The 11,915-nt window shown below is 50.0% G+C and overlaps 1 protein-coding gene across 1 annotated transcript; it reads left to right on the top strand.

The window, feature by feature from the left end:
- Positions 1–6,374: 6,374 nt before the first annotated feature.
- On the top strand, positions 6,375–11,390 carry LOC145418147 (uncharacterized). The gene is made up of 3 exons (XM_080286669.1): positions 6,375–7,895; positions 8,208–9,992; positions 11,199–11,390. The coding sequence occupies exons 1-3, from the start codon at positions 6,375–6,377 to the stop codon at positions 11,388–11,390; spliced, it is 3,498 nt and encodes a 1,165-aa protein (XP_080142795.1).
- The last annotated feature ends 525 nt before the right edge of the window (positions 11,391–11,915 follow it).

The following is an 11,915-nucleotide window of genomic DNA, read 5'->3' as shown; positions in this document are numbered from 1 at the left end:
CCTTAGTATGTATTAAGAACGTAACGTGCACTAAATGTAGCAGAAATTAAATAATATAGGACCACTGAAATGGTGGGTTGCCATCACATGCCATCAATGATATTTTAATATCCGTTTATGATAAATATAAACAATTCACGCTACGTTATATATATGTGTTCTATTTGTACGATTTATACTACGGTATATGACATTACCATTATTCACAGTTTCACACAACAGTGTAGATATTTAAGAAAGAAAATATGTTTTTTAAACAGCACGGGGATGTGTTTGTCCCACTGGTGATGACATTTACCAGAATACTAGGCTTTTCAGAAGCACCCCATTGCACCACCGTCAACTCCACTGCTACTTGTGCAGTATTATTTGTGTGAACATGTGTGAACATCCAGCTAATTATGCAAACATTATTTGGTTTCTACGAGAGCTTATTCTCTCGCAAAGCCATTGTAAATCCCCTATAATCAGCTATCATACCAGAAAAATTTGATGAGCGAACAAACACCACATTATCACAATTTTCCTCTGATATATGAAAAGCAGGATGAAAGTAAGATTTATGATTTCTCCCTTAATGATTTTCGGCTATTGATTAAACATAGACTCGTTCACTGAGTAGCCTACTGTGGGGCACAAATTATGAGCCAAAGAAAACAGAAGTTCTTAATTTGGCTCAGTGTTTGTTTTAGCAACAGGACCCAACAGTATGCGAGTGCTGGCTTAACCTGAGGCATCCCATCGACGTATGGGCACGTTGCAACGTTTTGTCACAGCTAGTCACGTCGATGTACTGATACGTTGCGCAATTGCAAGGTTCATAATTTGCACAATTTTCAATTTTTGCGCATGATTTTTCGTATGTATACGCGGGACACCTTCCTCTATTCCTCCACAAGATGCCAGGCAGGGATAATGCCTTACACCGCATAACCTCCCCCCCCCCCACACGCCATTGTCTCAGCAATTCACCTGTTACCAGTGACCTGGCCAATAAAGACATTCAGGGCCAAAGTGATTCCCCAATCGATGACAATGTGGAGGACAAAGGTTACTTAGCATTAGAGGTTGAAACAGTCAGAAATGATGATCAGGTAATGTCACGAAAAAAGGTCAGGTATGTTGATGAGTTAGTGAGTGAAACAATGCTTATAATGCCTATATTACTGTTTGAAAATCAATATACTCTCGTACTACATTTAAATTCGTACCAAATAAATAAATAAATACCGTTTATGAGTGGTGTGGAATAGTTACCCTCCCATAGAACTCGTTTTCTTTGGAGCCAGCCTGATAGAAAACCCAGTAAGGTAAGGAGGTACTCCTACCCGTATCGAGTATTTTAAACCTCAGGTGAGCGATTTCTCTATGAATTTTCGATGTTTCTCACCAAAAGCGGAGGTTTTAACCAAAAAAAAAAAAAAAAAATAGCTTGGGATTGGGGGGTGTCGGAGGTGCGAAATAGCTCGGAATGTGACGAGTTAAAGCAAGGCTCCGAAGCATTCATCACTCGTACAATGCTCGATTCTGCAATTTCCGCTGCCAAGCTGTTCGTGTCGACGAAACTGAAACTATAAAATCTTGTTTACTGTTGAGATTATTAAAGCCTTAAATGGGGTGTTTTCCCTACGTGATTTCACAACCAAACAGGAAAAACGTAAAGGTAAAATTATAGGCGGAATCTCCGATACTTAACTTGCTAAAGTTTATACCAAAAAGCAGTGATACGATGGAAAATCTTTTAAAATTTGATTTCGTAATTGAGGCATTCACCCATTAGAGCCAAACACTCCCTTGGAAAACTCTAGATTCCAAGGGGTTCCTATGTCGTTATGGGTGAGTTTCTAGTTGGGTATCATAATTTACTGAATGAATATATCATAATATAATTTACTGAGCGACTGTGTCATAATGTAATTTACTGAATGAATGTGTCACAGGTAGAGAAGAATTTCAACTCTACTTCACATAGGAATAAAATATCAGCTTCTGCTTAGCGTGACAGTCGGATCAGGCCGGACTGGGTTAGGCTGGACCACTCATTTCCAAACTTAACTGGAGCAAACATAGCTTGCTCGCTTCGCGTGCTCGCTCGTAAATAATGTACGGTACTTATTATTGATCACTGTGACATAAATCACTTTTTTTTTTCTAATCATAATCCATCTTATAGTTTTTGTATATTCACCAATGTTATTAACCAATTCATAATTATTTACTTAGCCCAACATATTATTAATTGATCTAAGTATCATTTCTTCTGTGTGTACACTAATCTGTCTCAATATCTGCTTATCAATTAGTATCCTCTTATTATTAATATAAAGCATACTATACTATAAAGTAAGACAAATGCAGGCGATCTTCGACGTCGCAACTTCCAGAGCAGTAATAAAACCTATAAGTTCTTTTGGTTTGCTTCAGTTTGGGGGATTTGAGTTTAGTGTTTGAACAAACAAGTGTTGCTTCAGTCAGGGGTTTGAGTAGGTTACTTTGGGTCTTTCCTGAGTCGTTGTTGGCATTTCTTTTTGAGCTTTTACACAGGGAGGAGGGCTGTTTTTAGTTTCATTTCTTTAGTTTTAGTTTCAATAGTCCTTTTTTTTTTTTTTTTTTTTTTAATCAATATCTGTGCTGACTATATAGGACAAGTATAGTAATTGATGATGGCCTGAGGTTGGCCGGAAATTCGGGTTGATTATATTTAGAAGAGCATACTATACTGTTATTTAATTTTTTATCCACCTATATTATCAATGTTATATTATTTTGACCGTCTTTTATTAATCTCAGCTTCTATAACACGTCAGGAGGCATCTTTTGTACTTGGGGGGAGACAAATATGCAGAGTATCTGCAGAGTAAGGAAGTGGAAGTTTGCTGCTGTATTGATTATTCAGGCGCTTGCTTGACCGCGCTAACTAATGCTGATAGTTATTTTTGTAAATATGGAGAGTATGGAAGAGAATGCCAAGAGGACCGTTTTATGTGTAAAAATCTGAGAATTCTTTAACCCAGCTCAGCGTGATTGTAAAGTGACAGTCATTTACTTCTTTCCCATCGAAATTTGGAGAAATTGGCACTCATTTACTTCTTTCCGATCAAAATTTGGAGAAACTGACGCTCATTTGCTTCTCTCCCATCGAAATTTGGATAGAGAACTTGACTGCCGAGAGTGCAGCATGTCCCTCTTTCAATAGAGTAGCCAGTCGTCATGCGAGTCTTTTAAATAACTTGAATTCATGATGGAATATTTATAGGCCTACATATAAAAATCCACTGAGGAGTTCAGGAGGTATCACGCTCGCAAGGATAAACTATGCTGAATAATTTTGACCATGCCGGCTAAACTAATTCATCGTCCCTTCATACTGTATCACTGACAACAGTTTAGTTGAAATACTCGAAGGGGTTCAGGAGATATCACACCTACAAGGATAAACTAAGTTGACTACATATACCATAACCTTTGACCCCTAGACCTAGCTGACCTAAACAGTTCGTTATTTCCTCATACTGCATCACTGACAAAAGTTTGGTGGAAATTCTTCGATGGGTTCAGGAGAAAAAGTCCCATTCATGCACACTCATGCATGCACACACAGACCAGTCACGTAATACCTCCTCCACCATAGGTGGGTGGAGGCATAATAATGTTATATCCCCGTCCCACACTTCCGTAAGCTCCAGCAACAGTAGTTCAGTATAGGAAGGACGTTGCCCAGTGAGTTGTTATTCCTACTATAAGGTTAGCCTTTCAGTATGCAGCAAGATCAGCTCAGCTGTGGTAAGTAAACACTTGCATCTCAAGTCGCCACTTTGCTGCCTGCCTCCACACCGACAACATCTCCTGCTCCTGTCTTGCTTCAACAAGGGTAACAGCTCTCCGGTTCGCCGTCGATCGAACTGCTCTGCCCTTTTTGTCTCTCGCCAGTGCTTGAGGTGTTGTTGTTGTCATTGCTCACCGCCTTCATCCTGACCACGCCTTGGTCTCCAGCCGCTGTTGTGTACCGGGGTGCGCACGCTTGTGTGCACTCGCCCTTCAGTGGTTTCTTTTTTTGCCTCTTACTGTATTTCCTTTTCGGCTCTTAGTGTTCCCCTGGTACGTGGTACGAAGCCGAACCCCGCGGTTTCCAGGCGCAGGCCTGGTACACAAGGAGGCCCCGTAGTCGGGGTGGTTATAGGAAGCTGCAGGGGTGAGCCAAAACTCTGGTTAGGGCTAGGAGTAGGCAAGACCTTCGGGGCTGTGGCAAGGGCTGTCTCGCCCTCCGCTAGGGGGGGGGACAGTTTCCACCACAGTAGGAAGGCTCCTTCCTGTGTTTCTGTGTGCTTGTTTGTGTGTTTGTGTGCATGCCTGTGTGAGTGATTCTGCCTGTCTGTCATGGCAGGCAAGGCTAGGTCTAGACCCCCAGGGTCTTCGAGGAATCCTCTGCCATCGAGGATCCCGATACCTGATCCTTCTGCTAGAGTCCTCACTGCTGGAGATAGGGTTGGGACGGTTCCTGGGGCGTTGGGTGAGGGTATGGCTGCGGTCACCCATCCAGGAGCTGCCACAATTCGATGTGACTCACTATCGGTCACCTACCCACCTACTGACAAGGGCAAGAAGTGCTTAACTTCTGGAAAGAAGAGGGTGTAGCATGGATCAGGAGACAGCTCGACTGTGTCTGCTGGCGATTGGGCTTGTCCAGGGAGTCCTGTCTCTGGCTCCTCTGCTGCACCCAGGAAGGTCGTCCGTCGCCATGAGGGGATGGACGTGATTCTGCCTGCTCCTCTGTCTCCAGCCCCCACCACTGCTCCTTCTGCCACCACTGCTACTGCTGCCAATCCCGCCGTTGATGCTGATGCCTCTGAGAGTGCTGAGGGGTTTACCCTTGTAACTCGCAGGGCTAGGCGTTCATCCGTTACCAAGCCTGCAGCCCAGGGTTTTTCAGCGCCTGCTACAAAAAGGCCTCCACCTGCACCTCGCCCTTCTGTGTCGGTGGCAGCTCCCCCTCCTCCCCACTCCTCCTTCCCCGCATTCAGGGTTCCTCTGCAGCCGGGCTACACCACCAGCTACGACGCAGTTGCGGCCCTGGAGAGGCAGCTGCCGGGTCTAGCTGTGACCAATCGCTTTGGGAGGGACGAAAGCTGTGTATTGATTCCAGCAACAGAGGAGGCATACCTGCAACTCAAGGCGGTGGCAGAGGACGAGGCAGCTGTCGTGAAGGTGGTAGAGCTAACACGGGGCGGACAGGTCACCAAGGCCATGGTGATGGGATACCCTCGCCGTATGCCTGTGGACATCCTGCTCCAACATGACTTGGTAGAGGAGGTGACCAGGTGTCAGCACCAGAGGACTCGGGAGGAGACGCTGCAGGTGTGCGTAACCCTCTGGGGCCCTCTTGTTCCCTCCCTAGATCTGGGGAACTGGGGTGTGTACTGGCTGCGCCCTTACACTCCGGAGCCGCTGCGTTGCTTCCGCTGCCAGAGGTTCGGCCACCACCGTGCGAGCTGCAACAGACCTGTGGTGTGTGGGATGTGCAGCGGCTCCCACGAAACTGAGCAGTGCCTTGCGAGGTTCAAGGCGAAGGAGCCGGTCGCCACCCGTTGTCCCAACTGTGCAGGCGCTCACCATGCCTGGCATCCCAGCTGCCCTGCGGGGGTGAAGAGGGTGACTCAGGGCAGGGAGGGGCAAGTCTCTTGGGTGCAGCAGCAACAGGCATCGATAGCGACACCCGCTCCCCTGGGCACTTTTGTTTGGGGTCAGCAGCGCCGCTCTCAGGAGCCAGGCCTACCGGTTCTGAGCGAGTCGGCCTTTTCCCCCTTGACACCTGCTTTGAGGACAGCCAGTGTGGTGGCAGAGGTTCACCATCCAGCGACCCCGGTGGCTTGGGTGCCCTCACCTCCTCCTTCCAGGGCGGCTCCTGTGACAGCTCCAGTGTCTCGGGCGTCTACTCCAGAGGAACCGCTATTTACCAAGGATGAGCTGCGTCACCTTGGGACTCAGATAGCGGAGGCCATCACGAGTGCCGTGACTTGGGCTTTGGGGGTTCAGCTGGGGTCAGGCCCCTTGGTGACTGTGATCGACAGGTGGCTGGAGTGGAGCGTCGGCAAGCGGCGAGGGACCCCTGCTCCTGTCTCGGGCAAGCCTCCTCGCGCCCCTCGGAAGTCGGGCTCGCCCACATGGACGACTGCACAGAAGGCGTCCAGGGCTGGGGTCAGGGCTCGGCCCCATCGTGCCCAGACTACTGCCACTCCCCGACTCCCGTCTGCCCCTCAGGTGGTTCCATCAACTCCTCCTTTGACTCGGGGGTCGAGCGATCCCCGCCTCAGTCTGTCTCCAGATGCGGGGATGTCGTCTCCCTTCGCCTCCTCCAGTGGAACTGTGTTGGGGCAATGAGCAAGCTACCCCTCCTTCAAGAGGTGGCTGTCAGAGATCACCCGCATCTTATTCTGCTGCAGGAAACCCTTCTGTCTGAGGGCTCCTCCTTTCGTTTGGCGGGTTATACCGCCCATCTCCTCCCTCGTGAGCGTGGTGTGTCCAGGGGCTGTGCCATACTGGTCCGTGACCACATTGCCTCCACTAGCTGTGTACCCCCTCCCTTCTGTGGAGATGGTGTGGAGGTCCAGGGAGTGGTGCTTCACTTGGCGGGGTCGCCCCTTACTGTGTACAATGTGTACCGTAGTTCTCGGGCAGCCCTGGAGCTGGGGGACTTGTTCTCCCAGGCTGCCGGGGGGCCGGTATACATTGGGGGCGATTTCAACGCACACCATGCTCTGTTGTCCTCGCCTCTCCCCTCCAACGAGGCAGGTCGGCACATTTCCATCACTCTGGAGGAGGTGGGCGGTGTATCCCTGCTGAATGATGTCAACGAACCCACACATGTCCGTGGGGGTTGGCTGGACCTGGCCTTCCTCTCGGCTCCTCTAGCAGGCTCCACTGTGTGGTTGCTCCATCCCTACCTTATGAGCGATCACTTTGCCATTGTGGTGGACCTGCCATTGCCTCCCCTCCCTCTCTTCGAGCCGCCTCCGCTACGGTGGGATGTGGGCAGGGTGGATTGGGAAGCCTTTGATAAGGCCCTCACTCTCGCCTTCTCCTCCTCTCCCCTGGCGTTGGACCTAGAGAGTTGTGCAGATCAGGTTGCCGCCGTCTTTCGGCAGGCTGCTTCTATTGTCATCCCTTTGCGGAAGCGCTTTGCAAGGTGCTACCGGGATGGTTGGTTCTACTGCGATAGGGTCAAAGAGCTGAACCGCAGGCTTAATGCAGCACGCAGACAGTACCGGCGGCGCCGCACTTCGCCGTGCCGCCGGTGCTTATTTGCCGTGTCTCGTCATGTCCTTGCGGAGAAGCGCCGCCTTAGGGAGGAGGCGTGGATTGTATGGTGTCGCACATTTGATTCTCACTCCACACTTCGTGAGATGTGGAGGAGAATCAGGTCCGTCTCTGGTCCACGTCACTCCCGTCCGCCTTCGCATCCCGACCCTGTTGCAGAGGCCGACTGCCTGGCTCAGCACTTTGATGACCGCTCCGCCTCCTCCAATCTCCTGCGATCAGTCTTGGGTGTTCAAGAGCAATTGTCTGACTCTCGTGCTGCGGCTGTCCAGGCGGCGTGTGGTCAGTCTGACCCAGCCGATTGCCCCATCACCAGTAGAGAGCTGCTGGCAGCTTTGCGGCGCAGGGCGGACACTGCTCCAGGCCTTGATGGGCTGACATACTCCATCCTATCACACGCGGGAGATTGTGGTATGGAGCGGCTTCTTGGTCTGCTCAACCTCTCGTGGTCTGAAGGGCGTCTCCCGAGTTTGTGGAAAGCTGCTGTTATTCACCCCATCCCGAAGCCGAATGCTCCCGGTGCCATGCGCCCCATTTCCCTCCTTAGCTGTATTGCCAAGACGGCTGAGCGAGTTGTGCAGGCGCGTCTTGCATGGAGACTGGGTCCGCTTCACCCAAGGATCTTTGCTTATCATCCTGGCAGGAGTGCTTCTCACTGCCTTGCATCGTTCCTTGGGGAGCTTCGGGGTGGTGTGGGGATGGCAGTCTTCCTCGACCTCGAGAAGGCCTTCGAGCTGGCAAGCCCTGCGGTCATCTTGCAGGCTCTGGCGGCTCGGGGGGTGGGCGGTAAGCTTTTGTCATGGGTTAGTGACTTCTTTTGTGGTCGCTCAACAGGAGTCCGATTTCAGGGGCGTCTCTCCCCCTTTTATGACTACCAGAATGGTACTCCTCAGGGGAGTGTGTTGAGCCCTCTCCTTTTTAACGTTCTGGTGGAGGGGCTCCTTGATGTAGACTTCGGTCGTGGGGTCACCCTCTTATCTTGTGCTGATGATCTGGCCCTAGTCTTTACCAGGAGGGACTGCTTTGCCCAGGCGAACGAGGCTCTGGCCAGGTTGTATGGCAAATGCTCAGAGCTTGGCCTCAAAATCAACTTGGCCAAGTCAAAGTGTTTGCCTTTTGGCCTCCTTCCCCCACATTTTCCACTCGTGCTGGGGGGTCACCAGCTGTCCTTCGTGGCCGTCCACAAGTATCTTGGGGTGTGGTACGATAGTAACCTCACCTTTGCGAGCCATGTCCGCTATTTGCGTGAGCGAGCGTCCACGCGTCTCTCTGCCCTTCGCTCCCTCTCCAAGAAGAGTTTGGGGGCCTCCTATATGGTACTCAGAACTTTTTACACACACGCTATTAGGTCGCTGGTAGATTACAGTGCCATATGCTTGACTGGTCTTGCCCCGCGGGTTTCTCAGTCTCTTGAGGTCGTGCAGAATGACGCTTTGCGGGTCATTCTGCATGCGCCTCCTTGGACCCGGGTGGTCAATCTGAGGTTGGAGAGCAGTTTCCCATCTTTGAGGGGTAGAATTATGCTCCGTGCTGCAGCAACTACTCTGCAGCTGGTACACTGCAGACCCACTCTCCCTGTCTCTGCTCTCCTCCTGCGGCTCTTGTCACACCCTCCTGACCCGGCCCCTCGACGAGACTGGGCTCGAGCAACGGTTGCTATGTTGCATGACCTGGGGGCTGCTGACTCCATCTGCCAGGTCCCTGATGCACCTTTTGCGGGGTTTGAGTATCCGCCCCCATTGGAGCCTCCCCCATTCCAGTTGATTTGTCCAGCACGTGCCAAGCCCCGTGGCACCATCCCTGCCCTCCTCCATCAGGATGGTCTCCGCCGGGTTGCGGCTCTGGGATCTCTGGGATCGCCTGTGTACTATACCGATGGTTCTGTGGCGGCTGATGGTGCTGCAGGGGCGGCCTTCATTTTTGGGGACACGGTGGAGTCTTGGCGGCTTTCACAGGGGGCCTCTGTGTTCCAGGCAGAGCTGGCGGCTATACTGGGGGCTTTGCGGCATGCACACCACCATCAATATCGCCGTGTGGTCGTCAATTCGGACTCGCTCTCTGCCATCATGGGTCTCCACTCCTTCTCCCTCAAGGATAATGTCTTTTTGCTGTCGGCGATTTACACCTTCGCCTCTCTCTTGGTCTGCAGGGGTGCATCTGTTGTCCTGCACTGGCTTCCGGGGCATGTTGGCATCCACGGAAACGAGTTGGCGGATGAGGCTGCACGCTCTGCGTGTTCCCTTCCTGCTGTCACGTTCCCACTCGGCAGAGGCCGGGCTCAGATTGTCAAGTCTTTCGCTGCTACAATCTGGCAGTTGTCGTTGGAAGAGCATAGGCTAGTGGTATCAGAGGGCTCCCGTTCTGCCACGTGGTATGCCGCTGCTACATCATACTCCCAGCTGCAGCCCCCCCCAGGTCTGCCAAATTTTTTGCTTGTGAGGCTCAGGCGCTTGCGGCTTGGCTTTTTATGTTATAAGCAGATCACTGGGGTGGAACCTGACTTGTGTGAACATTGCTTAGAGAGGGAGATGGAGCCCCTCCTTCATTATATGCTAAGGTGTCCTGTCACTGACATCTTCCGCTCGCATTTGGGAGGTGCTTTTGTGCCATCTGGGGATGATGTCCGTGATGCCTCTGCCATTGTTGCCCATTTGCCGATGGAACTTCTGCTGCGGGTGGTCAGTCGCCACCCCCCTCCTCGCTAATATGAGCAGCGCATGCTAGCGCACCTGTGACGGGCTCACTTATTTGCCCGTGTCCCAGTCTTATCTGGGACGAATATCACAACAACAACAACAAGCATCTCAAGTTTGCTATCCGTATTTTCCAAATAATTACACTTAATGCTTGCTAACTACATTCACTATTTTCAAAAGTACCGGAAGTATAGAGTCCTCACTAACTGCACTGACAGTGAACAGACACTGAACTAAACTCAAACTGAAATGAAAACAACTCTAGTCCCTTCTTCATCTTTATTTAAGTTTCCTGTATACTAGAATGATTGCCTGCATTCTCGGAGAAGCAAGTTTCCAACTCTGAGACACCCAAAATAACCAGAGTTTTCATACACAGTGTAAATTATTTTGCATGCAAACTGAATTTTTTTTGTGTGTGTCAGACTTTGGGCATAGACTTCACAAGCTGCTCCCAAGGCCCAGTAGTCCTCCTACATACCATACACGTCTACATGTCACCATTCCGGGGCTAACAACCACCGTCCATACTTAATACATGCTAGGGCTGTCTCATACAGGACTGGTGTATTGGTATTAGCAGGAGTATTTTTACATGTTGGTGGGTCTTCTGGTAGATCAGTGAAGTCTGATTTTATGAATTTCAAATACTTAAACTGTTCCCTGCCCCAGCAGCGATTTGAACCTTGGTCTGGTAGGAATGCACGCCACTTCTCTACCAATTGAGCCATAATTTAACAGTCACATAAATAAAACATTATAGAGAAAAAGAGCATAAAAATTAATCTACAACTTACAAAATACCTCCGCTCTCCAAATAGCAGGCTAACTGGCAACTCTGGCTTTTAACCGATATATGAGAATTACTGAGAACCTTCCAGTACTACCTAACTAGCAAATCCCGCTTCTCAAAACTACCCCCTCCCTAAACCTTTGTCGTCCCCACAAAACTGCACAATGTGTACACACTTAACCCTTAATCCAAACTAAACATTTACTTATTCACAAAATAATCCTTCACCTTATAAAATCTTATCCTATGCTGCCTCTGACGATGTCCCTGCTTCTCCACACAGTCCACTCCTGGAATGTCCTCGTCCTCTTCCTAATTAACTTCTTCTCTCGGGAAACTGTCACCATCATCTTGTACTTCAGCTCTGTGGTTCTCCTCAACATCCTCTGCTGCAGGTGAGCACAGTTCCTTGGAGACGTCCCAGCTGTATTGTCCTGGTCCATGGTAGTGTTGCAGATGATTCATGTGTACCACCTTTGGGCGAGACTTCTTGCCTCCCTAAATCTGGTACGTTACATCTGATAGGTGGTCCAACACAGTGTAAGGCCTATCCCATGACCTCTGCAGCTTCGGTGACTGTCCCTTAACCAGCTGAGGATTGTCTAACCAAACTTTGTCACCATCCTGAAGCTCACCTCACTTGCCTTGGCATCATACTTGCACTCATCTCGCCTGAAAACTTAAGAGCCTCTTGCACTTGATGATGTACTTCAGCCAGCCTTTCCTGAAGGTGCTTCACATAGCTGGAGGTGTTTGTAGGCAGCTTATCACCACGTGGCCTTTGGTTCCTTCTTCCTAGCTTAAAACAAAACAAAAACAACCCATGGCCGATCATCAGTTTTGCAGGGGTGTAGCCGGTAGACTCGTGGAATACAGACAAATATGCCATCAGCAACACAGGTAATTTCTGGTCCCATTCTGCCTGTCCCTCTATGCAGTGCTTGGCCAGTTCTTGTCCCAGGGTCCAGTTGAATTTCTCCTACATCCCATCTGACTGTGGCCACAGTCTTCTTGATCCCCAGTAACTTGCAGCACTCACAGGACACAGCAGACTCGAAGTTTCAACCTGATCAGAATGTACCTCCTGTGGCATCCCAAAACGACAGAAAAAC

The sequence above is a fragment of the Coenobita brevimanus genome, chromosome 112, assembly GCF_032717465.1.
Source record: "Coenobita brevimanus isolate Jiangsu-jjx chromosome 112, ASM3271746v2, whole genome shotgun sequence".
Classification (NCBI taxonomy): Eukaryota; Metazoa; Arthropoda; class Malacostraca; order Decapoda; family Coenobitidae; genus Coenobita; species Coenobita brevimanus.
This window is presented reverse-complemented; position numbering and strand designations above follow the sequence as displayed.

Excerpts from the sequence above, each read along its gene's own strand:
- LOC145418147 (XM_080286669.1), top strand. The coding sequence starts at position 6,375 with ATGAGCAAGCTACCCCTCCTTCAAGAGGTGGCTGTCAGAGATCACCCG. Across the intron at positions 7,896-8,207 it reads CGGCTGAGCGAGTTGTGCAG|GGGAGTGTGTTGAGCCCTCT; the intron begins GCGCGTCTTGCA and ends GGTACTCCTCAG. Across the intron at positions 9,993-11,198 it reads TGGAACTTCTGCTGCGGGTG|GTGAGCACAGTTCCTTGGAG; the intron begins GTCAGTCGCCAC and ends CCTCTGCTGCAG.